Raw genomic sequence first — 27,540 nt, forward strand, 5'->3', positions numbered from 1 at the left:
GGTTTTGTTTTTGTTTTTGTTTGTTTAAAGAACGCACAGGAGTTGGATGGTTTGTTTATGTTGCCGTGGTTAACAAGAAACACAGTTCACCCTTGAACAACACGGCTTTGAACTGCGCAGATCCACTTACACACATTATCTTCGGTCCACGGCTGGGAGGCCACATAACGCAGAAGGCTGGCTGTGTGGGCAGTTGGTGCCCCCATCCCCCTGTTGTTCATAGGTCAACTGTGTTAGAAAAAGCACAGGTCTGGAACTTTTGGCACATCACTTCCCCTCTCTGGCCTTAGCTTCCTTGTGTTTAATAGGGAACTGGCTAGCTTTAATATTTTTGTGGACTTTCCATGTGCCTCTTAAGTTTCTGTTGTATAAAATTGCCCAAGTGGTGATAGCACAGGCCAAATCAAATTTGGACACTTAGGGAAATGCATTAAAACCACAGTGAGGTACCATTACACACCTACAAGGAAAGCTAAGATTAAAAATACCAAGTGCTGGCAAGGATGCGGACCATCTCACATATTGCTGTGGGGGCTGCGGAAGGATACCGCCACTCTAGAAGGCAATTGGCAGTTTCTTATCAAGTTAAATGTACGTTTAGTATGTGACCCAGGAATCCTACTTTTGCATATTAATCCTAGGTTCTTATAGTAACTCAAAAAAATCTTTGCACTTATGTGCCTATGGCAGCACTATTTATAGTCACCAAAACCTGGAACTAAGCCAGATCTCTCTCACTGGGTGGATGTATAAACAAACTGTGGTTCATCCACACAGTTGAATAATACCCAGCGTTAAAAATTATTGTCGTGTGCAATAGTTTTCTATTTCTAAAAACTTGAATGCATTTGAAATGCACTGTGCTAAGTAAAAGAAGTCAGTTTCCAAGGGGTATTTTGTATATGACTTCACTTATGAGATAGTCTGTCAAGGGCAAAATTACAGGCACAGAAACTAGATCATTAGCTTCCAAGGCTGGGAGCGGAGGAAGGGCTGACAGGAGAGGGGTATCATGGGGGAATTCTCTGGGTGTTGGAATGGTTTTGCATTTTGGTGGTGGTGGTTATAAGAACCTATGTATGTGTTCCAAATCATAGGATTGTACACCCCACAAAAGTGAATTTTGTTCATAAATTTAAAATAATTAAAAGAACAAAAGGAAAATGAACAAGTTAGATATATACTTTGCAAGGTGAAATGCATGGAAAGCTCTTGATTATACTTGCCTTTGAGTCAACCACTGGGATGGGGAATCTGATTTCAAGGGCTAGCTTCACATTCTGCAGTTTTTTTTACTGCATTTGTGGATTAGAATCTATAAACACTGAGTATTTAAGGGCAGAGAAGCTTCAGGTAAGAGGCTCTTGCTTGTTCTTGAGGGGCAAAAGTAGAGGAATGTTGTGCTCACATTGCGTTGTACATTAAATACTTTAAAAGGTACTTAAAGGAGAAAGGTATGAAGTAAGCTGTTGCCTGGGATAATACTGCGGGTAAATAGGACACCTTGTTTCATAACAGGGACTACTTGCTGTTGAAAGTGAGGATGTTTACAGGTGTTCCAGCCTAATGCTTGCACAAAGGAATCACGTAAGATGTATGTTTAATCCTCACACTAATTGTTTGGATGCAGAGCGTTTTAATTTTTTTTTTCTCTCAGGTCAGTGGCTCCTTTGAAAATAGCTCATGTTTCTCCTATGGAGAAAATACATACAGGCCTGCAAAAGTGTACACATAATTTCAGGGATTCATGGCCTCCTTCAGCTGTAGCAGTGAACATGACCTTAACTCCTGGTTTGGATTTGATATTGTAAAGTGGAAAGAACATAGGCAGTGCAGTCAGTTTCTTTATATCCTGGCTTCGGTGCAAGAGTTTGTGCAAAATGCTCGCCTCCCTGATTCTCAATTTCTTCATGTATGAAATGGAGGGAAATATATTTGGATAGTGTGTGCCAGTTAGCAGAGCTCTTCCTTCTGAATATACCAGGACCAATACACAGTAACCTTGTAGAGACAAAGCTTTGAGGTCTGATGAGGGAAAGTAACGAATCTTGTAAAAGGATGAAACAGGACAGCGGAAAAAGGAAGGGCACTTGGACTTGATGCATAACGAGACTGTATTTCTTTTGCTTTCACTTAACTTCTCAAGTTAAGTCTCGCTTTAAAATGAGCGAGAGGGAATTTGTCCGTGTGAGTTCTGACAAGGGTTCTCTCAGCTTTAGCTACCCGAGGCAGCCTCTACACTGGACTTCTTGCCTTAGTTCTGCCTTACCTGCAGGAAGGATATGCCTGGGTGGAGGGTTGATGGTGGGTAAAGATATCTCCCCTCTCAGTTACCAAGCCTCACTTAGTTGTTTTAGCTTTTTAGTGCCTTGGTGGTTAGTGAAAATGATGAATTAAGATTTCCCCCCCTGAAAGAACCTGATACAGCGTCCATCAGCATACCTCTGGGGTAACAAGTTGGGCCCATTGAAGACTTGTTCTGAAGAGAACAAGGAGGAGAAACAGTCTGGGGGAAGTCGCATTCTTACTCAGTCGTGGTATTGTGTGACTAAGTGGAAAAAAAAAAAGATCTGATCCTCTTTGGGGGCGGGATTTCTCCCCACTAAGAAATTTGGGTGGAGAGAAGGATGAGACAGGTTTAAGAATGCTAAAGACAGCCTGTGCGTCTCAGCTCTGTGGGTCTGATGTTGGGTAACGGAGCCTCAACTGTAAGAATTTGCCCTTTTAGTTTCTATGCGGCTTCCGAATTGTTCCATAGCTCCTCATGGGAATTTGTTCTTAGCTACACTCACTAGTGTTTGTGTATTTTTTCAGCTATTGTAGCTGATAAAAAAAAGGAAAATAAAATATAAAAAGACTACTAAGGGATTTTTTTCCTTCACAGAGGAATACTATCTTGACTCTAAGACAAGCAGTTTCTAGTAAGAGCAGGACTTGAGCTCCACAAGCTTTTGTTGCCTGTCAAACCTTGATTCTGTCCCGAGATCACATGTGTCATTTTTCCAAAGCCTCTTGTTCTCTGTCCCATGGGGTGTAAGAGTTCCCAAGTCATGTGGGATCTCACATGTACCTGAGCAGCGGTCCAGAGGAGTAGGAAGGACGGTGATTTTGGAATCTTAGAGATTCAAAAATTGCTATGAGCAGGGCCTCTAGGTGGATTGATGGGGTAAGAAAAGCACACATGGTCTTTGATTACTGTATTGTTCACAGAACTTCAAGCATTTTGCTTAGTCAGAAAGTCTCACAGTTTGAAGCAGCAGCCATCCAGCATCTCATCAGGGCTGAATGCCCACTGGGCACACAGCTTTCCCTGCACATCTGGGCAAATGTGCGTGGGAGGTGCTTCCAGCCTCTAAGAAGATAGTGAGTGGGCCTTAAGACATTCCCTGCTACCTTCTCTGTGAGTAGGAGCTGGGGCCACATGGGGATATTCCCAGTTGAGCATGGTTAAACAGGAAAACCAACCAGCCAGCATATGGCCTGTGAAATAACATGACAGCATAAAGGAAATGGAAAAGTATGGTGAGTATTCAGATGGAAGGCTCTCTGAGTATAATTGTCTTTAAGAAACCAAAGGGAAATTTAGAAGAGATTTTCCATTTATCCTTTTCAAAAAAATGGAAGAAGGCTGACCTGTAATGAAATTAGAGAAGGAAGCAGCATGGAGAAAATAGGTTTAACGAGCATGTCAGTCAGGTTTTACCCAGAGAATCAGAACCAGCAGGAGGAATAAATGTGTATTAAGATTTATCACACGGAGTGGCTTGCACAATTGTGGGCGCTGGCTAAACAAACCCCAGATTTGTAGGGCAAGAATAGAAGGTCATGAGCAATCTTGACCTCCCACCAGCGTGATCCAGAGCTGCCGTCCTACGAGAAGGAAGGAGAGACCCTGAGCCGGACACAGGCGCAGTTCGCTCCAGCACAGACGCAGGCTGTCCTCCACTGGCCGACTTCTCTCTCCAGGGGAAACGGCGGCCCTGCCTTTAAAGCCTCCAGCGGATTCAGGCCCACCCAGATTATCCGGGATAATCTTCCTTATTAAATCAGCTGATTAGGGGCTTTAATTACATCTGCAGGAGAGCCATCACAGTGAGGGCAAAGAGGGGAAGGCAGTTGGCTGAAGTGATGCGAGGACATCCAGAATCCAGGGCATAATCGAATTCAAACAGGGACAGAGGACCCAGTTGACATCACAGGAAATGCAGTTAGGGATCTGAAAAACACAGCTGAGTAACTCTTAGGGTAGAAGATAAATACTAAATGCTCATCGGATGAAAAAAAAAATGTAGATACAGGGAGGAGAGAACAAAGATTGATCCAAATTATGGGCCCTCTGGAGTTTAAACTGATCCAAAGGAACAGAAACAATGATAGAAGCTACAGTGGATAAAATGTTTATTACTGGAGGAAAACACATGACAGGATGCATTTTACACCACAACATTATCCTGGTTTTTACAAATAGAGGCAGGGTGCAACAATGGAAAGGGTATGGTTTTTAGGCTCAAGATAGATCTTCATTTGCAGAATGAGGTGAGACCTTGTCATAGGGCTGTTTGAGAACAGAAAAGCCAGTACAACCCCTTAGCCCAGCATAAGGGTACTTAGCAGGCCCTCCCATGTGTTACTTTGCCTGTAGTCTTTGACTGCAGAACGGGGGTGACCTAAGAGCAGACGTGGTGCCTGCTGTTAAGGAATGTGGACTGAGATTTGGGGAGGATACAGATGCTGGAATTGGGATGCCAGCTTTGAGTAGGTAGGTGTATGGTGGTTGGAACTCTGCTCTAAAGCTGAGCTGACTCAGAGCAACTCAGGGATCATAAAGGGTGGGGATGGAGAGAAAACTCCTTTAAGGAGGTGTCACCTAGTAAGGCTGGAATTAACCAGTAAGAAATCACATAGTTCCTGGTCAGTGCGACATTAGCTTTTTTTGTATTTGACAAGGATGTCAGAGTGCTTGGGAACAGCTTAGGCACGAGTCAGATGGTGGTATTTGATCTTTTCTGAGGGGTCTTTCTGTCCTTCCGCCTGCCTGGCCACCTGCTGCGAGGTGTTGATTATTAAAATCTGTGCCTCCTCATGCAGTGGTTTCTTCTGGTTGGTGATTTCTTTCCAGCCCTGTCTCTCTGCTGAGCCCTGTAAATCTTGAATTAGTCAGTATGAATAGTGCTGCAGGGAAAATAAAATAGGAACGGTAGCTTTTGCTTCCAAGAAAATTTACCTTGACTATAAGGAGACTAAACCAACCCACACGTGACATTAGAAAACACTGCAGTTCAGTGTAAATCACAGATTCAAAGGTGCCTTCATTCTCATTGTGCTGTTCATATGGAGAAGCAGCGAGGACTTCAGTGCAAGGGGACATGGTGGGTTCCAAGAGGTCTCAGACTGCTCAGTGAAGAAGTTGAGGCCCAAGGGAGGCTGTGGAGAAAGGGAGATGTTGGCAAAGCCGACTCTCATGGCTCCAGGGCACCATTCCATTGCAGTCTCTGAGTGGTCCACCCAGAGCTGGGAGATGCAGCCTGTGGGGCATCAGCTCCTGACATCCCAGGTGGCACGCAGGAGGGCACCTGAGGAAGAGGGCCAGTGTTGCTAGAATGTAACCTGAGGTCCGGAAGGACAGAAGAGAGAGCAGGGAAAGGGAAGCACTTGGCATTTATTGAGCATCTACTACAGCCAGTTGTCATGCTGGCATCTCACTTACCTCCACCCATTTGTTACCGCAGCCCTGGGAGGAGGTGCTGGCATCCCCCTCTGGGGACAAAGAAGGTAAAGCTCAGAGAGGTCAGATGGGTTCTGCCCAGCCCTGCAGATGGTGAATGCCAAATCTGAGCCCAGATTTGTCCTCTCTCTTCACCACTTTCAGAATGACTCCTCATACCAGCAAGGAACTTCCCTTCGACTGACAGAAGCCCAAACACTTGCTTTTTTTCTGAAGCTATTAGTATTATTATCTTAGCATTAGTCTTTCCTATTATGCCTGGAGATGCGTTTCTTTCTTTAACCAAACAAACAAGAGCTAATAGAGCCAGCAATTTCATTTGCCCTTAATATGGGGGAATAAAAAGACTTGTGTGTCCTTAATAAGCAGAACCTGTTCTCAGTGTTCAGCTGGCCAACTCCTGTCTGGGTGTTATTTTTTTTAAATAATTACAGTCTTTCTCATACACCCATGTAAGCCTTAAGCCCCAACAACCCTTCCCTTTGGATCCCCATGTTGTGAGGCTACATCTCCTTTTTTTTTTTTTTTTTTTTTTTAGGAAAAGGACATATGTGTGAAGTCACCCTTATGAATCTACCTGTATCAGTTTGTTGGACAAATGCATTCAATCAGAATATAGAAATGGCTTGATTCTCTTGTGGGACTGTCTCCTGTTAGAGATGTTGCTTCTCATACCTTTTCCTAGCTCTACTTTGTTTTTACTTGAGAGCTCTTCCACCTCGGCCACAATAAAATTGTTCACGTCGTATGTTGTGGCCCTAACTTCGGGGTCTTAGGTATACTTGGAGGCAGTGGTGTTTACCTAGCTTTTTGTGTTGGTTTGTTTTTTCTTTCACATTCTCTTCTTGCTTATTTTTGTGCTCTCCCCCATTTACAGATGGCAGCCCCCGAGAGACGTTGATGCATTTTGCCGTGCGGCTGGGACTGCTGAGGTTGGCTTGGTTCCTGTTGCAGAAGCCGGGCGGCCGCGGGGCTCTCAGCATCCACAACCAGGAAGGAGCGACACCTGTGAGCCTGGCCCTGGAGCGGGGTTATCACCAGTTGCACAAGCTTCTGACCGAGTAAGTGCTCCTTCTCCCTTTGTCCCTGCCCTCACCACCAGCCCCACCCCTGGTTCGTGATAGTTCCACCCACTTGGCATCTCAGTATGCGTTTGCCACGAATTAGAACCTCAGCTCTCTGCCTTGCCTTCTGCTGGAAGCTTGTGAGCCTGCTCCTGCTTGCCGCTTCCCTGCCTGCAAGTGCCATACGTAAGTCACATCAACGTTTTCTCTCTCCCCTGCCTCCCTGCCTTCACTGCTCCTTGCCTCTTACTGTTACTGGAAACCCAGGATAAGTCTTGTCTTTGGGGATGGCATTCCATTACCATGTATCCAGTTTATCCCAGTTCAGTACAAGGGGAAACAGTTTTCCTGGGCTGTGCCTTTTTTCTGGTGTGTTTTAGAGACTTGAAAGAATTTGTTAGAAATGAAATACTGTAAAGCAATAATTGCATGCAGAAAATATATGGAAACACTGAGGTTTGTCTGAATGCAATGTCTGTGAATGAAATCAAGAGCAATGGTTTCTTCACCTGAGGAGCAGTAGCAAGCAACCGAGTTGCCCTGGAGATGTGCAGTAGGAAATCCTGTCTGTGTGTCTGTGGGTTCAACTGTTACACAGTCTGACACTTTAGAGAGTCTTCTAGAGGAAGGCTGTTAGTCAAAACATTTGCAGAATCTTTTTTTTCTTGTGTAAACAAAAATAAATGTATTAATAACAGGCAACATTTTTCATTGGAATATTTATATAGGCAGAAATTACAAGTATAGTTTTTCTTATTTAATATATTTTTATTGTTTTATGATCACTGTCATCTTTCTACTACATAATCTAAATAATAAACCCTATTGTATCTGTGCTCTTTAGCATTTAAGGGGCCCTCGTAAATTAAGTCATTATTCCCAAATTCTTGCGTGTTTTGCTCATATTAGACTTAATTTAGTTGCGGTTTATATTTTATCATTTTTAGCTGTGAGTGTGGGGTACTCAGCACAGGCCAAGAAGAGATCTCAGAATGTAATGATACTTATGTTATATCAACAGGTGTTTTGTTTTGTTTTTGCTTTACCTGCCAAGCTTATAATTTTCCCAGCGGAGCCAGACCAAAGGTTGTTTGCAGAAAGCATGGGAATGGGCGCTGCAGATACAGTGACGGTGGGAGGGACGCTCTTCATCTCAAATGAGCTTCTGATACTTGAGCCCTCCTATGACAGTATTCCAGAGAGTGATAGGCTCCATTCCTTTGTACTTCCCATCTGGCCGGTGATTGGATTCCCTCTGCTGTTCGCTTCGTGGCCTTAGGAACACAGGCCTTGTTCCAGAAGTTGAAATACTTAACTCAGTATAAGTATCGCAAGGCTCAAATGCAGTTCCTCTAAATGTGATCTTAGAGCTCAGAGTTTTTTCTGGGAAGCAGAGTTGGTTAAGGCTTGCCGTGCAAATGGGGAAATAAAGTGATTACAACAGTTTCTTTATATGTTTAGTGAGGATGTCACAAGACTCGTTGCAGCACAGCTGTCAGGAAACTAGAGTATTTGTTCTTGGAGAAGAGTTTTTGGCTTGCTTCATAGTACCACCTCTGTTACATGTGGGAAAACCACCCATCTCCTTTTGAAGGGAAATAAGTAAGGGAAAGCCAACTTCAGAAACCTCCAAGTAGAGGACTGTAAGGAGAGAGCATGAGCATGGGGCTGCAGATCCAGCCCTGAACTTGGATTCTTCTGGCTATTCTTCTAGTTTACTGTTCTGTGACCTAGAAAAAGAGCTCTGGGTTATACATAATTAGCAGTTTAAAAAAGGTAAGGGGTGATTTTACTAAGTCCCTGAGTCTTACTGAGATAGGAGTAGACTTTGCTCGAATTTCAAGTATGAATGATGACTTACTTTGTTAAATAAATGAAAGAATACATGGAGAGTGCATAGCACAGTGACCGGCCAAAATGTTACCTCTTATTGCCCTTTTCTGAATGTTCCTTTCCCTGCTAGGCCTGTATCAGTGTTTCATCCATTAAGTAAATTTTTCTAAAATCTTGAAATATTTTCAGGCAGCATTTGGATGTCCCTACTTGACAAGAGTTTGAAATGATTCCCAAATGTAATAGATACACTTTAAAAGAATTAGTCTGGCCCTTGCTGGTGTGGCTCAGTGGATTGAGCGCCAGTCTGTGAATCAAAGGGTCCCTGGTTCGATTCCCACTCAGGGCACATGCCTGGGTTGCGGGCCAAGTCCCCAGCAGGGGGTGCTTGAGAGGCAACCACACATTGATATTTCTCTCCCTCTCTTTCCCTCTGAAAATAAATAAATAAAATCTTTTAAAAATAAAAGAATTAGTTTGGCTGTCTGGCACTTGCTGTGATGTTGATGTGTCTGGTTGATAGAGCAGGGAACTTTAGATCGTAAAGGAATTGTACAATGCTGCTACACTTAAAGAAAGAGTACTACTTCTAAGGATTTTAACTGTGGAGTATTGACATAAAAGTGGTGGAATAGTTCATTTGCCCAAAGAATGAGTACAAAAATATTTGTCTTCATAACTTTATCTCATTTTCGATATCAGTTTAACAAATCTTTATTAAAGGCTTGCAATGCATTATTGGTATGTTGTAAATAATATTCCATTTCAACTTAAGACAGTCTTTCTGAAATAGACATTATCTGTGTTTTACTGATGAAGTATGGAGGCTTAGAGAATGAAAGTACTAGGTTTGTCATTGTAGCAGAGTGGCAGAGCTGCCGTTGCAAGCACACCTGTGGATCCCGAGGCCTGTATTCTTCCCTCTGCAAAAATCTGACAGTCAGGGGAGGACTCGGGAAGAGGCCACCAGGATACAGATGACTAGCACTTACTTAGGAAAGGGCTCTCAGCTTTCCATTTAGTTCCAGACTCTGCTTTCCTGAGGAAAACAAGATTGTCAGTACCCTAACCCGATGTTTACATTACCCATGATAATGGGTTTAAAAGTATTGCTGGTGACATTATGCTGTCTCTGTACATTTCGTCCTCATGACAGCCTAATGAGAGAGTAGGGCAGATGTTATTATCCCTGTTTTGCAATTGAGGAAACAGACCAGAGAGGTGAAGTGAGTTGCCAGTGTCATAAGGCTACAGAATAATGGACCCAGGCTCAGGCTTGGAGTCCAGTGATCTGTCCAAGTTGAGATGACACATGTGCACATGCCGGGCACAGACCCAGGCTGGCAAACACGGCTGTCAGGCGTGGTTTATTATAGTGGGCGGGGTTGGCCCCTTCCAAAGAGTTTGTGTCTCTAGGTTCTCAAGTCCTTCTTTTGGCATATTTGCACTTGAAACCTGGGTCCAGGGTCAGAGGGTAGAGTCACTACTCAAGTGTACATATTTCACAATGGAGCTGAGCACAATTGAGCAAGATGTTCAGTTAACATAATGATTGCCTTTTTCGGGTCCTCTTCAAGGGCTTGACACCTGGTGCAGAACAAGTTTGGAGCTTTTGCTTTTGCTTAGGAGTGGAAAGAATGAAGTAAATGTACAAACTTACCTTCAAAGTAATAGCCCAGATTTTTTGTTACTTCATCTGGCTTAAGCCCCATCCATTTGTCTGTCCGTCTGTCCATCCATCCGTGTTCCTGTCCTCCTTTCTCACTATGTGATCAGGCTTTTGTGTTTTGGGAAAGATAAAGTGATAGAACTGAGGGGAAACTAGAGAGAGGAGGAAGGACAGTAACATTAAATATTGAATGTGCTGCATTGGTGCTTTACGTGTGTTCTCATTCTTAAAATTTCTCAGCAAACATCCCAGGTGTGGTCAGATTAGTACGGCCAGTACTGGATTTTTCTACAGATGAGAAAATAGAGAAGCCAAATACCTTACCCAAGACTCTGTAGTCAACAGTTGCCATTATTCGGAAGCCTGTTTTTAAACTTTATTGATAGAATTTTATGAGGACTCATGTTTGGTGACATTCTCAGTTTTTTAACCAACTAATTTGATTACAATGATTTGTAATAGATCTAGTTTTCAGTGATTTTTTTTGGGGGGGGGGGTAAAATTTTCACTGAAAATTTTTGATGTTTCATAGGGTTTTTTGTTTGTTTGTTTGTTTTTCCTCCACCATTCAAATAGTAATTTCTGATTTCCCTATCTGGCAACTTGCTGGAAAATTGCAAAATGCACTTTCTGAGGATATTTGTACTTATATAACTGTGACACCAGGTGCCATTTATTGTGTCTGTGCTAGGCATTTTCCATGAATTCTTGTATATTTTTGTCCTTTCCCCAACACTTTCACAGTGGGCATTTTATCTTGACTTCACCAGGCAACCCCCATGGCTGGTAAGTAATGGAGCAGTAGTTGGAATGAGGTTGTAACTCCCATGCCCATGAATTTTTACACGGGTGGGACCTTTTTTTTTTTTGTATTTTAAATTTAGGTTTGTTTTAGTTAAGTTTAATGTTAATTGTATGCTGTTTTTCAGTAAGAACAGTCCAGTTTCTGTACCTGTGGCTCCGGTCTGATAGCCCACTAGTGCAAATCAGATTCCAGTTACACGTACTGTTTGTTGTTGTTTGTTTGTTTGTTTTTCCTGGGATGTTGTAACAACATGGATTGCCGTTGGAAGTTGGCTGTAATGCCACCATTCCGTAGGTATTGTGTATCCTTTTGTGTGCTTCTTTTCCCTCCCTGCTCTAGGCAGGCGAATGGTCCCAGCCTGTGAACATTTAGGCCTTAGAGTTTTTTTCAGGGTTGTGAAGTTACACATCTTAGCCTGTGATAACAAATACTCTGTGGTAACAGCATGTGGTTTTGGAAGTTTTTCTGACTGGTGCTTGCCGGGCAGCTCAGTTGGTTAGAGCGCTGTCCTGATACACCAAGGTTATGGGTTTGATCTCCGGTCAGGGCACGGACGAGGATCAACCAATGAAAGCATCCATAAGCAGAACAACAAATCGATGTTTCTCTCCCCCTCCCTCCCCTCCTCTCTCTTTCAAAAATCAACATATAAGTTAACTTTTAGAAAAATTGGGAAAATGTTTCTAACTTCACTATAGATCTTAGTGGAAGAGAACATGAACCCAGGATGTTGGACTTGGTATTTGCATGTAAGCAAATGAAGGACCAGTTGGTGCCTTCCTCCTTCTGAAAAACACAAACCTTCAGTAACCATTACACATTATTTTTATTTGGTCAGTTTTGAGGTTTCCTTAAAGGTATATACAAATAGAAAGGATGACTTGAAAATTTTCAGTATTTGACCAAATCTGAATATTATCAGCATAGAATGAAGTTGTCTGTGTTGAGAATAAATGTGAAAAAGTAAAAGTATAACTAACCCTACAATTAAATAGTTCTGTTTCAGAACTTTGACCTTGTAGTGGATGAACAAGGATTTCTGAGCATCACCAGCTTTTGCATTGCTCTTGATTCTTTCAGGAGTGCACTCACTTTTTACTGAAATATCACCAGCACATCAGTGATAGTTCTGCCTAGCTGGGTGACAGAAAACTAATTCAGGAGAGTTTTTCAGGAGCATTTCTTCTAGAAGGAATTTTGTACTTAGAATTCTTGGTTTAGTGAGTCTCAAGAATGGTTTAATTGTTAATTGTGTAGTTTTTCAAACAATCGTTTTGACAGGGTTTTGTCCATATATACCTGTAGCTAGTGAAGTCTGTTGTGTTGACATTTGATTAGTGAAAACAAAATGTATTTGGTACCTCATTTTATTCCTAACACATTTCTTCATACATTTAATTCTGGATTTTGAATTACTTACCATAGTTGTTACACATGAATTTGGCTGTTTTTCCTTTTTGTAAAATTTGCAGTTAGCAGTGATGACATACATTCTCCTTTTAATTTTTTTCTTATTAGATATGAATAATTTACAGATAGAATATTTCTGAAAAGGCACATGGCACAAGTGAGATGATATATATAAATTAAAAAAATATTCTACATAATGCTTATTTTATATAATTAATAGTTAACAAACTTCATCAGAATTAGTTTGTACAATGTATAATATCTATAATTCTTTTATCATTTATTTTAATAAGCATTTAATTGGCTCAAAAGAGATAAAATGTTCTTCTGAAAATTATAGGACCAGTGCACTCTCAATATTCATGTGTATTAATTCTCAACCTATTTCTCTATTAATTTAACCATTTGCAAACTCTTGTTTTATGCATAGCATTAAGTTTTCACAATCACTAATTATTGTAGCATTTTGCTCTTACAGTAAATATACATTTGTGCTTTAACTGACCAGAAGAATTTCTGCATAGAAAGCATATAAGGAGATTTGCCCTTTAAATTTTGTAGGGAATGTTTACAGAATACTCCTTACTTTCACAATACTTTTTATATCGGTGATATTGCTGCACTGATACAATGGTAGCCTGTGCAGTCTCTTGATCATTGATCATGTATACATGTTCAGTAGGCCTTAAACGTTTGGCTTTATTAAAAAGGGTGAAGCTGACCTCGAGTGCATCCCTATTGTTTACCATCTAGGAGCCTCTGTTTCCTCATCTATAAAATGAGAAGTGACAGTGTGGACCTCATGGGCCTGTTAGGATTAAATGAGAACATGCTTTGTGAAGTTCTCAGAAACTTAGCATGTCTCCTTTTTTGGAGAGGTAGGAAAGAAGATTCCCTGGAAATAAGATGATCACTCAGCCTTATCTGAGTGTGACATGTCTGCACCACTGTCCACTTTCTGATGGACTTTTTCCTGGTCAGCCCACCCCACAACTGTAACACTATCCCTTGAAACATGAGGGAATTACAGCCCCGTTTTCCTCAGATTGGGGGGGAGTAAAGAGTGGTAGGGTGATATGGGGGTAGCTGCTTGACAGTTACCCCACAAGCAAGGTTCCTGTCCTTTTGGTTTGTCTCATTCTCAGAAACTTCCTCCTTTTTTGTTCATTAGAACTGTACCAGCCCAATGGTATACCCTGTGTGGGCACAATTTATTGAGCACTTTGGGAGAGCCAAACACTATCCCAACGCTTCACATTTGCGTTCATTTGATCTCACAACAAAGCTGGCATTCCCGGTTTACAGATGAGGAAATTGAGCTTCAGAGAAATGTAAGTAAGTGTACCCATCGCCACAAAACGGAAGAGAGAATAAGAATAGCAGTGCTAAAATGTGTAGTGAATTTGCATGTGCATTAATGCGTAACTCATCTAGCAGTGAGTTCCCTGCAAACACCTAAGATAGAGAGCGTAGCCTCCTGTTCATTTTGAGGTGGATCGGCGATCCCACTCTTCTTCTGCTTTGAGCCTCCCCAGCTCCTTTTTGGCAGAGTTGTGATTGAGTGTGTAGGGTCTTTGATGTTTGGCACTGTTTCGGTGGTGTGGTTTCAAGGAAGATACTGCAGCGGCCCTCAAATAAGGAACTAGGTGCTGCATTTCCTGTCCCAGACAGACTCAGCAAAACACGCCTTTGGGCAGGACCGACCTGGCAAAGCTGCAGCATGATGCCTAGACCCAAGTAGGATGGGCTTGCGATATTCGTGGTGCTTGGGCAGCCGTAAGTGAGTACAGACTGACGTCGTCTTGGTCTTCCTTGTGTATTCTCTGACATTTGATGTGACTTTTAGTTGTACCTCACCAGGATGTATTTTTAACTCCTCCCTCACCCCCCCCCGCATGACTAGTGTTGTTAGTACCGGAAAAATGTTTTTCTCTGCAGTTGATTTGACAGCGTTTTACAGTATGTTAACATCCAGCCTGAACTTTTCCGTGAGTTGCAACATGCTGGACAATGTAAGAAGCAGAGGTGGATCGGTTATTGATTGCTGCATAGCAGGTGGAACACTGGGAATTAGTTGAATGCACTCTGGGCTTCATGAATTTTGTTGTACCACGTACGCAAATCTTGAGTTTGGGGGCTAGCTGTGGACACTCAGTTTGGATGCTGTAACCCATCTCTGAGGAATGGCCTCTTAATTTGTATTTTTCTACAGTTGAAAACTTGATGTTGATCCTATTAAATTTATGGTAATGAACCTACTTAACATACCTGATTAGCTTCTCATGAATACTATATCAGAATTACAGTTTGTATTATTTGAATGTTGTCAGAGTTTGAAACTGTTACAGAGCAGCTATCGCCATGGAAGCGGAAAGCCTGGGTACCAATTCTGGCCTTTACAGGTACTCACTGTGCACCTGGGCACATTGTCCCTTAAGCCTCAGTTTTCTCATGTGAAAATGGAAAGACACTGACAACTGCATCAAAGTTGTTGCAAGGAATACTGATAGTTAATATTTTAGTGCCATTATTTTGTTTTACATTCCCCTCATTCCTGTTGCTTTCTCTGTACAGCTGCAGTACCCCAGCTGCACTGGCTGGCTGGTTGCTACCTCAGGCAGGACCTTTGTTTTTGCACTTGCTGCACCCATTTCCAGACACATCCTGTCCCAGTAGCTCACATGCTGGCTCTTTCATGGGATTCAGATCAGGTGTCATATCTCCTCAGAGGTTTTCCTGACCACCTATCTGAAGAAGCCATTCCACTCTAAGGAATTTTCTGCCATAAGCACCCTGATTTATTTTCTTTAAGGCTCTTACCTCTACTTGTAATTACAGCCCACTACAATATTAGCTCCACTATAGTAGGTACCTTGGCTGTCTTATTTCCTTATTGGCATATTTCTAGCATCTAGGAGCATAGTAGATAACTACACGAGTACTTGTTGAATGTTTGAATGAATAAGATGACAACCTAGATAATTCATTTTCTGGGCTTAGGATATTTTGAGTTAACTTGAAGTGTGAACTTAAGAACAACATAGAGAAGTCCAGGTGCCAGGCAGAATGCATTTTTAATGCAATGGCACACCATCTGTAGTCTTATTTTTTAATGACCTTTGGGGACATTTTATCAATAATAGAAAAATGCCCATGTGGACATTTTAAAGCAAGCATTCACATAGAACCCAGTACATTTTTGTGTGCTGAGAAATAGTGTCTTGGTAATTGCCTCATGTAGACGCAGTTTCCTTCTGTTTCACAGGGTGTAGAATTGCATTTTAAGCTTACACAGCATAAGTTAAGAGTCTCTGTATACTTAGGCTATACATATCTTCTGGACTGTTTTGTATATGCACACCCGTTTAGGGATGGGTGCTAACATGAAAATGATTTTACTGGTTAAGATAGAAGTGTTCAGTAGACTACCTCTTAGTACCTTTGTAAAAAAAAATGTAAAGCAACATTTTGCTTGTAGCATTTCTTTAAGCTCATTAATTCACAGAAGTTGCTGTACTAAATTGCCTGGGAATAGATTGCTTAGAATGAATTAAGAACTTCCTATTTTAGCCCTCATGTAGCTCTTAGTTGTATGAAACCTTGGCTGGTTTGCTTAGACTTTGTTCTCCATCTATACATAGAATGTTGACCTTGTTACTTGGAAGATTAGAAATGATGTTCATAATGAAAGTGCATTGAAAAACTAGATACTGCTTTACAGTGTATTATTTTAATTCCACCCTATGATTAATTTCCAGTATTTTACATTTCCTTCAGGGAAGTCATGTCAGTACATTACTGTGATCTACTGCTGAGGTTTTAATCATTCTTTAGGTACATGGGGAAGGAGCCTGTCCAGAAGCAGGTGGAAGACTATGGGCATCAGGGATGATTACTGAAGCAGGTACCGAAGGGGGACAGGAGCAGACAGAGCAGACCCACCGTTTAGAAGAGGCATCCTTGAACTTAGGAGGAATGGGCAGAGGCATCAGTTAGTATACGAAGATCATTTTAGCTCCCATTGGATGGCCCCAAGCTTCTCACTAGGAGGGGAGAAAAGGTTACCTGCGAATGAAGGAGGCAGGGTAAAACTTGGGCCTTTGAGGAAATTACAGAAAGTGTAACCCCTATGGGGATGAATCAACACAGCGATTTTCACCCAGTGTGTTGAGAATTTTTCAAACATGGTAATACCTGACTGTTTAGACGGGGGCACTGACCTCTCTTCCTTTAGATTATCAAATAAAAAAATAACAACCAACATGACTTCACACGGAACAGAGCACTTCACGGAGCACTTCACACAGAGCAGAAGACGTATTGGCTCCAGTGTCGCCCCCGCCAAACTGCAACCTTCATGTCTGCTTTATTTTTCTGTGTAGCTTTCACTGTCTTCCAAAATACTAGGTGTTTTATTTAATTTGAGTGCTCTTACCTCCCTTGCTAAGGGTACATAAGCTCCAACAGGACAAGGATTTTGTTTGTATCACCAGCACCCAGAGTAGTGCCTGGCATGTAAATATCTGCAGAATGGTGAGGTTTGCCCACCCCTGTGGGCGAGATGGGTCTGAGGAGGGTCAGTAGTCATGGAAGTCAGTGGGAGAACAATTGCGATGAATAGTCTTTACTCAGTTTGTTGCTTCCAGACCGCCTAGGAAGCAACAAAAATCCACAGGGGCAGTGGATTGGGAGGCTGAAGGGTTATTAGCACTCGGAGGTAATCGTGGCCACAGAAGCACATTCCTCTGGAGGGGAGAGCGTGGGAGAGGTAGATGGTAAGCATGTTGTTACAGCAGGGAATTTCCCGAGGTTTAGATGTTTAGAAGGGAAAGAAAGGTTTGAGATTTAATAGTGGCAAGATTGGTAGAAAACTTAATTTTGCTGGGAATGGACTGTATCACTTTTTTAATTGTTTCTGCCTTGACACGCAGCCCCATCTGAGCTTGTATTTGGCTCACACTGAAACATGGTATGCAAATTACGTTTTGCTGTCAAAGGCCTTTTCTTATTGGAGTGTGGCTACACATGTGAATCTAAGTAAGCAGACATGCCAGTAATGTTGGTCAGACAGTTAATTAAGCAGCGTCAGTGACAATGGCAAACCAAGCTTCAAAGTTAAGTTTCCAGAGAAGCTGCCGCTCCCACCTATGGTAGAACTGATTGACTTCTTAAGTGAGTCATTCAGTTGAACTTGTAAGTGACTGTTTTACAGGAATTTTTCTGTTGGACGTCACTTTATTCAGAGTACAGCCGCTTGGTAAATACATAAAACATGTAGCATATCATGCGCTGACTTCATTGTAAGCCGCTGATGGGGAATCCCTCTTGGGTGCGAACACTGTGGTGGTTTCTTTTGGGGCTGCCTGAATTGTTACCCTCTGCCAGGTTGTGATTCTTTAGTTTGCTATGGCTTTTCCATTCCAGCAGATTTTTAGCCTTCAACTCCCACTTATTCTCTGGTGAATGGTTAGTGACAGTGTTTTCTCTGCAAAATCATACCTATTGGAAGGAGAGTTGTAGGAATGTTTCTCTCTCATTTTTGTCAGTGGGTAACATGTTTATTTCTTAATTCTTTAGTTTCTTCCATTTTAAATATGCTAATGATCTCAAACATAACCTTCCTCCTTCTCCAGAATCTCTGGGATACTTTATCAATCTACTGGTTTCTCCGAGAGAACCACAGAGCGATTTCATGTTTTGAGACCTATCTCAGAATTTTTTTTAACATACCTGTACCTCTGTTGACTTTATTTGTACTGAAGTTGTGTTTGTAATGATACGAGTTGAGTGAAGTCTGTCTTTCAGTGAAATAAATTTAACCTGAAGTTTTGGAGCCAAAGTGCTTCATTCGAAATGGGGTTTGATGATTGTATTGACAAGTATCACATGACTCGGCATTGTGGTAGTTTTTCTCTATGTAGATGACTTTGAGAGTTTTGAAGGTGAACAGAAGTTGGCGTGCTCTTGCCCTGCACGGGTGGAGTGTGGGTTCTTCCCTTCCCAGTGGAATGGACTGTAATTAGTGTGTGATGTAACCCGTTTTAAGAGAAATACCTAATGATAAACCTTGCTTCTATTGAAAACCAGGCTAGAGCTATTCATTTTCCTTACATTTCCTCATTATTTGGTTGTTAGCATAATATTAACTATTTTAAGATCCCAGACTTCTTTTTATCTTGGTCAGAATCCTCAGGGAGGATGGTTAAATAGTTTTTATTTAACCCATTTGTGGTCTCTTGTGACGAGGATGGAGAAATTAGTTGTGCGCCCGAATCACTGGGGATCTGTCCAGACCCGGCTCCTCCTGCAGAGCCTCCAAGAGCAGCCTGGCTGGCAATTTGACGTAAGACTTAGAGGGTTAAACCCGTGCCTGGGAGGCGGGAGGCATCTGTATTAACCGGAGATTGCTTGCTTGCAGGGAGAATGCTGGAGAACCAGACTCCTGGAGCAGTTTATCCTATGAGATCCCGTGTGGAGACTGTTCTGTGAGGCATCACCGCGAGCTGGACGTCTACACGTTAACCTCCGAGTCCCAGTCACATCCTGCACCCCCATTTCCTGCAGACAGTTGCTCCGAGCACATTTTTAAACTTATGAACATCCAACAGCAGCTAATGGTGAGGAGGACCATTTCCATTTTCAGGCTTCTGTGCCCTCACTCCTTCCCCCAGTGAACCTTGCTATAATTAAAGTGAAAATGCTTCCCTCAGAGATTGTGAAACCCGTAAGGAAAGCCGTTTTAGCAATACTCAATGTGACCACTTAACGGATGCAGAACTATCATTGTGGTTGTAGCAATAGGGGCCGAGGCAGCTTTTCATTGGCTTATTGCCAGGTGTCTGAAATACTGAAAGAGATACACAGACACCTTGTAGGTACAGAAATATGTAACAACCAGAGCTACATTTTCCTGGCATGAAGGCAAATTTGCCTGTTTAATTTTATAAACTTGTTGGTTTAACTTTATAAAGCTAAGTGAACAAAGTAGCTTCTGATATTGTAGCTAAAGAACAGAACCAGATCTACTCAGAAAAAAGCCTTTTCACAACTATTTCTGTGAATGATGATAATGCTACTATACTGAAATCGATAGCTGTATGGTAAAAAGAGCACTAAAAAAATAAAGATTTTATAATCCACTCAGAGCCTTCAAGATGAAGTTGTTGCCAGAGATAAAAACATTACAGACTCCCTGGTAGTATTTATTATGGGTAATATAAACGTCACATGGATACATCTCTCCTGGCCATAACATCTGAAAGGCTAAGTTTAGATCATTTTTCCACCCAGTTGATTTCAGAGATGATTTGATTTGGAAAAATCTTGACAGTAATTTCATTTAAGGTCATCCAGGGTCAGCTCAGTGCCAGAGGCCTCTTTGGGAGCAGGCATCGTTCCTGGGGCCAGGCCGACGTACTCCGTGGTGGGGCTGCACGAGGAGCTGCCTCTGCCTTTCCGACCCATGTCTGCTCCAGAGCAGGGGTCATTTTGTTTTCCTCTGCCTGACTTCCAGGGACTCAGATTTTCCTGTAGAGCTTTTCTTACGGGAAAAATCACAGTCCAATGGAAAATACCAGTTTGCATGTGTCAAAGGTACCTGCAAGGTATGGGACAAGAAATCATGAGAAATGAAAGCTGTCAAACGATGCATGGGTTAGGAACGTCTACCATTTCTCAAGGAACACCACTTTTTTTCTCCAAATCTCTGTTCTAGAATGTTCACCCTTTATTAAATTTAACTCGTAATTTTTTAGGAAACTGTTACACTGTTACTAGGAATGGAATCAAGGTCGTTTTGAATATGCTAAGGAGCATAGCACAGGCACTTTTAGGAGAAATCCATTTTCCTGGTACTGTCTCACTGGAAAGACTTTAGTGAGCATAACCTATTTTACATTTGTGGGTGTGAACTCTTACCATAGGCCCAGTGTGTAGGCAGGAGCAGTGTTCTGATGGTGGCGTACTGAAAGTACTTGGTATGTCTCCTGAGTGGGGAAATGGATGAGAGGACAGTGGACAGTAACTGTGCATGAAATTATCGCAAAACATCACATAATGAGTTAAGGGCAAATAAAAATAATTTTTATGTACCGAACAGGGTTATTACAAGAATTCCTGAAATTGTGATATAAAGGTACACTTGCCTTAAAGATCATCTGTAGTTGTTTATTCTCCATTTTTCCTAAGCCTTGTCTACATGTGTATGTGATTTCTGCATAATTATAACTTTAGATCAAGGATTGAATTTTTTTCCACATCATGTTATAATTATTTTTTTCTGATTCACTTTGGTCTTCGTAGTTAATATTTTTATAGCGCATGGCATTTTCCGTCAGTTTGATCAACCGTGATTATTTTAACCATTACCACGGAGTGGTTATATCTGTTTACATTTTTAAAAATTCTTTAAAGTTGCAGAAACTATTTTTAATATGAGCTAGAATATTCTGAAGCCACAGAACACTCTGAGAATAATCAAGATTTAGGTATTATTAGTTGGATATTATTTAGTTAGTAATAGACAACAGAGGAACTGATGTTATCGGAAAATAAAAGAATATCTGCCATGCCACTGTTCTTGAAATTAAGACACAGAACTAAAATTGTTTTAGCTAGATTGACTGGATCATATTCTGGGGCTTAAAGGACACTGTGCTTTAAGAATTTCAGTAAGAAAGTAAGTAACTCAGTAAGAAATTGGGGCCCAGAGCTTCTGCCTGGGCCTTGTGATTATAGGACGTTTACCCAGCTGGTCGGGGTTTGCTTCCACTTACACGTGAGGCAGGATGGAAGTCACCTCTGAAGACTTGATTAAAAAATGTCTTTCTCAGTTGCCCATTTGAAGATAGTCACTGTGCTTTGAAAAAGAAGGTTTTTGATGCTCAGTTTTAAGCTGCTTTCTAAAATACGTTTGTAACACAGAAAATGGTCATCTTGTGTATTCTTGACCATTTTTATCATTCCAGTGGATATGTAGCTACAAGGGAGGAAAGGGATATCAGGAACCAGAGAAACTTTATTCATATTTATTTAGATCAGCTTATTGTGTGACCTAAGAAGGGCTGGGGTGGTAGTGAGTTCTGTCCAACAGGGTTTGTGTTTATAGGTGTCACTGACCTCTTTTCCCATGAACCGTTTTTTATAAACTATCTTTCCTTTCCTCTCAGAAAACAAACCTCAAGCAGATGGACAATCTGATGCCCTTAATGGTGACAGCACAGGACCCTTCAGGTCTGCCCACTGCCCAAGACACAGATGGCTCACTCGTTCCCTGCATATCCATGCCCACAGACAGCCAGCAGCTTTCTTCCCCTGCAGATGCTGAGAGCTCCCCTTGCTACTCAGGGACCACCGTGGGGCAGGGGGAATGTTCCTCCGATTTACCCAGCGTGGCTGAGGAAGAGAATACAGACTGTTCCTGTAGGAAGAAAAATAGAGGCATGGAGAAAAAAGAGGAAGAGACGCAGCCAGCACCTACTGTGGACTCTGAAACTGTGTCTGATCCCGACAGCTGCCTTCAGAGCATGTCTGATTGTGGAGGGAAGGGGACAGAAGGTCTTCCGTCCTGTGAAATCAGAAGTGAAGAAACTAGACCCAAATCTGCTGCAGTGGCCACAGCCCACGAGTCTCGGAGCAGTGGAGAGAGTGTCCTGCCAGGAATCACAGTCATGGAATCAGGCACAGCCAAGCATTTCCCTGGAGGCGAACTGGTAGTTGTCAGTGCAGCAGTCGATGCCAGCGTCCCAGAGGCTGCAGGAGTCTCAGAACGTGGTCTCGTGACCCCGGATACCACCACCCAGAAAAAGGTGCTCGAGGTTGGGCAAAGTACAGAGGAGAGACTTGAGAACTCTAACGTCAGCACCCCTGGAGCCTCTGATGTAAACGGCACAAGGAAACCTGTGGATAAAGCCGTTGTTTCAAACTGTGTTTCTGCCACCAGGCCCCTGGGTGGTGACAAACCTGCTGAGTCTTTTCTTGAATTGAGTAATGGAGAAACCTCTATTGAAAAAACTGCAGAAACTGAAACTTCAAGACTTTGTGAAGGGGGCGTGGGTGCTGCAGCAGATCAGAACCCACTCATCGTTCCAGCTGCTGCAAATGACAAGATTGCAGACGGCTTCCAACCACACACTCCCTTAGCAAACACATGCGGGACAGTGTCGCTCACTGGTTCAGCCTTCCCTGGGCCACAAAAAGATGTTATGCCAAACCAGAAATCAGAAGCGAATTCATCTCATGTTCAGAGCCAAAACGGCAAACCACCCATCTGCTCTGCAACTGGTGACGAGAAACTTTGTGCTGCCTCTGCCCGTCGACAGGGCACAGTGACTTCTGGGGGTGCGTTAGCTTCGAAGCACTGTGATGGCGTAGTTACCCAGCCTGGAAGCACCATCACAGGACTGCCCGACGCGCAGCATGCACCCACTGCTGTCTTCTCGGAAGTCCCACAGGCTAACCAAGCCACCCCTGACTCTGTAAGAGGCACCCAGGAAGATGTGGGTTTTAGTCCTCTTGAAGTTTCAGATAAAGAGGGCCAAGCAGGAGGTTTGAACTTGAAAACATCTTTAACAAATATGCTTGAGGTGGTTCCGCATCCACATGCCATTTCCCCCAAAGCAAAGGAAGAGTCAGTGCCAGACCAGGCCGTGTCATCAGGCAGGACTTTCTCTCTGGCTGGGAGTCCAGGCAGTGAATCAGTAACCAAAGATGACGCACTTGTCCCCTCCCAGAAAGAAAAGGGAACAGCAACTCCTGAACCACGTACCGCTACAGATTGTAGAGATGGCGGAGATTCGAGTGATCCAGATAAGCAGCCACTAGAAGACAGTGCAGCAGGCCTGCCCACATCCACTGCCCTGGATCTTCAGCCCAGCATGGGGAACACCAGCCCTATAGGATTTGGTGGGGAGCAGGAGGGTGCCTGCCTTTCAGCAGCCCCAGAAGTTCTGAACATCGAGGGGGACACTGACTCTCCCGGGCTACATATGGGTAAGGCCCCTTTGGCTTCTGATTCCAGTTTGACTGAAGGAGGAAGAAAGCTGGTGGTTCCAGAACACTCTGCAGCTCAGGGACAAGACAACAAGTTCAAAGCAGTGATTTGTTCCTCCCTTAAGGAAGACACTTTTCCTTCGGGAGTGTTGCGAGAAGAGCAGAGAACAGACCCTCCTAAACAGGAGTTACCAGGAGCCCACGGAGAACCTAGCTCAGCTGCCTGTGCCGAGGAACGAGTGCGTGAACACAGTAACTCACGGGACACACCCTCAGCCTGTCTGAACGCAGAAACTAAACATAACAAGGAAGTGGCCCCACCAGTCTCACTGCTGACTGAAGGTGGGGCTGCACAGAGCCCGGTGCCACCGGGAGCAAGTCTGGCCGCAGACCCAAGCCAGGAAGCCTCGGGTGCAGAGCAGAGCAGCTCACCTCTGCCACCAGGCCTATTACCAGGTGGGTCTGAGGCTCTTCATTGCAATGGAGCTTTCGCTCTGAATGTTGGCGTGGAAAGCACTCAAGCCCAGGGGAAGACCGCTGCTTGTGAGGCGAGTGGAAATATGGCATTGGATGTTGCCGTGGTTAATGCTCTACCAGGAACTGTGGAAGCCAGGAGAAAGGATTTATCACGCCACGCACAAGACCTCCCGATCCCAGGAGCCTCATTGAACCGAGAGAACAGTGTGATCCAGGGTTTGCCAGTCGTTTTACCAGACAAAGGTGAGACTGACTTTGCAGTTGCTGCACCCCCAGAGGTGGCGACTCTTGGTTGGGAGAAAGGGAAGCGGGAGAGAGCCAGCCTCGGCTGTAGCATGGGCGACGCCGAGGGTGCGCAAATGAGCGATGACGCACGTCACGTCCTACCGCAGCCCGTTGCCAGAGGGCTCCCCGCAGAGGCAGGGCTCTCAACCAGTGACGACAAGGCCCCGTGCAGGGACAGGGGGGCTCCCCCTGCACCTTATGCTGTGTCTGCTGGAGCCGGACATCTGCCTAAGAGAGCAGACTCGATCGAGGAGGCTGCCAGCCGTATAGTGGATGCTGTCATAGAACGGGTCAGGGCCTCAGGCGCCCTGCTCACCGAGGGGGAAATCAGTCACGTGTCACCGGCTAGTCCTTCAAAGTCAGGTCCAGGGACTGAACAGCTGGAGAGTGCTTCTGCGGGGAAAGAGATCGCTCTCCCGCCTGAGGAAACCACACACATGGGCAGTTTTCATGAAGAAGCCCCTGGGAACCCCTCAGAAGGTATTGCTGGAAGGGAGGAGCCAGAGAAGATAATTCAGCCTGGTCAAGGACGTGAGCCGGCAACAGGTGAGCAAAGCATAATACAAAATTCACAACTTGAGAGCCAATTTCCCTTGAGTCTCTGTGATATGCTGGTAGAAATACAGGTGTCTTTGTTGTCCAGAGGTCTTATGTTCCTTGGGTAGGTCGCCAAAGCTAACAGTCGCCACAGTCAGAAGAGGCACATCACCTCAGGGTCGAACGGATTTTGCTTCCTGGTGTACACTCCTGGCTTCATTGTTGAAGTCTGCAAAAGCTCGTCTGTCACAGTGGAGCAGTTGCAGCCTTCCTGACCTGCAACACCCTCTCTGCTGGCTCCCTGGTGCTCTGAAATGTTGAAGGGATTGAGCAGGTGCCTTAATGCTCATGGCTCAGCCCTGTTCTCTAGAGCCATCAAAAACAGTGCTAAAAAAGTGTTGTACTTACAAGCCTAAAACTCCTTCCTCTCCGTGTCATCCTAGTCTGTGTTCTGAGCAAATTTAGAGTCAGAGTGGTTTCATGAATAGCTGTAAGTGTCTTTCTAAGCCAGTGTCCCAACATCCCAAATAGTGGTATGAGGTCATTGGTGAGGGTTGGGGGAAGGGAACTCCCTCCTTTTCCTGCTTGAGGAGCAGACCTCCCACCCCGTGGCCTGCTGCTTTGGGGCAGCAGTCTGGGAATGCAGGACCCTGCACCATGCAGGGATAGGATGCAGGATTTCCGCCCCAGCCCAGTCTGTGAGCTGCTGTCATAGGGCCGACGTGGTGTCTGCTTATCTTGGTGAAGCAGCTGCACCGAGCTGATTGCTCACACAGCAGCCGGTTCCATCTGTGGGCAGCCATGTCCAGAGAGAGCAAAGAGAAACCACCACTGCTCGGTGGAAGTCAGCTCTCTGAGTAAAGCTTCTTGCTGGGGGTGGAGGCCGAAGCTGAAACTGGAGTCAGAGTCGGTTTTTACTCCCGAAGCCTTTCAAGGTCAGGGCGGTTCACTTTGACACTACCACCTGCTACCAGGTGTAGACCGAGGACCTGCCTCCATGCTCGCCCCCAGGCTTTTGTAGGTAAGAACTAGCCTGTTTTCTTTTTGTTGTTTGATTGTCTTATTGCTAATTTTTGAAAATCCCTTTATGTGTAATATGTGTTGAGGGTGTAGGGGTGGGTTGTGTAGACAATTGAACAAATAGAACAAGAAAAGAAGTTGCTAAGGAAATGGAGCAGTGCAAACACGATTGTCATTTTCCCCGATTAATCTTTTTTTAACCATTTATAATTACCACCCCCCCCCCCACCACCAACTGAGAGATTTAAGAACCCTGTGGTAGTATGTTTTGGTGATTTCAGTTTATTAATGTTTTGGTTGTTAGTGATAGAACTTTGTTGGCTGCTGTCTCAGAATTTAAATGAGAAGGTCTCCGATTTTTAAAACAAGATACAACAACAAGTCTATTTTGGGGGCCCTGGCAGGTTGACATTTCAGAGGAATGGGCAGGGCTGTAAGCTGATGCCTGGCTGTGTTCCTTTCACTCGGGCACTGCGTCTTTGGCCACATGGGCTGGAATTAGTAATCAGGACTTAACCCGAGCAAGTGAGAACTGGATGAGCTTTGTGTCTCTAGTGCCCTGTGAGCAAAGGTGGACTCTAGGGAGAATGTCAGACTTTGATAGTTATTAGCACATAAAGACAGTGAAGATGCTAAGAAATGGTTTTTTAAATTTCAAGGTTTTAGGAAGGAAACGAGATGAATGCCATTTCAGCTGTACTTCTGGATTTGGGGTTTGTTGATACGCGTGGGCGAGCCTCTGGTCCTGCTGCCAAGAGGAGTCATGTGTGCTCAGGGCTCATGGTCCCGCAGCCAGTGGTGAAAATCTGTGCTTTCTTCAGAAAGTAGCCTGGATTGGGGAAAGTCCCTGGTCACATTGCCCTGGAGAAAAGCACCTGAGTGTGATCTCAGAGCAACAGGGTATTTTTCTAGGAAGTGTATATTCCATCCTGAATATAACCATCCTGTTTTGTGAATGAAGAGACATGACTTTAATTGCTGGTTTGGAAGGAGCCCTGTGGCCCTGGCTTCTGCTTCTTTCTATACGCTGCTGTAGACCAAGCCGGAGAGAAACTGGAATGGGCGAACACAGCCTGCAGTCAGAGAGAGGGCATGTGGCCCTTCACCCATCGAGAGCATTGATCGCAGTGCCCTGGGCAGTTGGGGGTCAGTGCCTGAGGCAGGCCTGGCGCAGAGGCTGCCAGCACCTGGCAGGTCTCGGTAATCACTGTTTACCACTGTGACTGGTTGCTGCTTGCCAAACATACGTATTATCAGTCGGTGGGTCTAGGATAGCAAGGTTGTGCCAAAAATCACATCCCCAAATAAACAAAATGAAACTCAAAACAATGAAAAAAAAATACTCGGACTCACTTTGAATTATTTTCAGTCAAGGAATACTTCTAAGGGTATTACTTGGTCAGGGTATCCCTTGGTCAGATTTTCAAAATTCAATCACATTTTTTAGGACAGATTTTGGTTCTTGGTTTTCTTGCCTATTTTTAAAGTACTAGTGAGATCATATAAGAGCAAAGAAAGATAATGTTTGATTATAGAAATGTAACTTGGCTAAATCTAAGGTTGACCTAAGAGCATATGTCACAATGCGCTCTTAGAACAGAATCCTCACATAATTTATTCTTTGGTGAAAGCAACCTCTTTGCTTTTTGGTGGAGGTGACAGTTTTCTCTGCCAGAGCAGTGGCATTAATAACAGAAAAGTTTCCACATGGAAGTGAGACAATAGT

At 43.7% G+C, this 27,540-nt stretch overlaps 1 protein-coding gene across 12 annotated transcripts in view; it reads left to right on the top strand.

Moving 5' to 3' along the window:
- The window catches only part of AKAP13 (A-kinase anchoring protein 13), a 223,929-nt gene that overhangs the window by 90,547 nt on the left and 105,842 nt on the right, over positions 1 to 27,540 (top strand). For 10 of the 12 annotated variants that reach the window (XM_036013131.1, XM_036013126.1, XM_036013123.1 and 7 more), the window contains exons 5-7: positions 6,603 to 6,786; positions 18,925 to 19,123; positions 21,674 to 24,803. In XM_036013131.1, coding sequence (XP_035869024.1) covers positions 6,603 to 6,786; positions 18,925 to 19,123; positions 21,674 to 24,803 — 3,513 coding nt within the window. Of the gene's footprint in view, positions 1 to 6,602; positions 6,787 to 6,888; positions 6,976 to 18,924; positions 19,124 to 21,673; positions 24,804 to 27,540 lie in introns of those variants that run through there. The other 2 variants (XM_036013132.1, XM_036013133.1) reach the window with 2 other exon arrangements.

The sequence above is a fragment of the Phyllostomus discolor genome, chromosome 12, assembly GCF_004126475.2.
Source record: "Phyllostomus discolor isolate MPI-MPIP mPhyDis1 chromosome 12, mPhyDis1.pri.v3, whole genome shotgun sequence".
Classification (NCBI taxonomy): Eukaryota; Metazoa; Chordata; class Mammalia; order Chiroptera; family Phyllostomidae; genus Phyllostomus; species Phyllostomus discolor.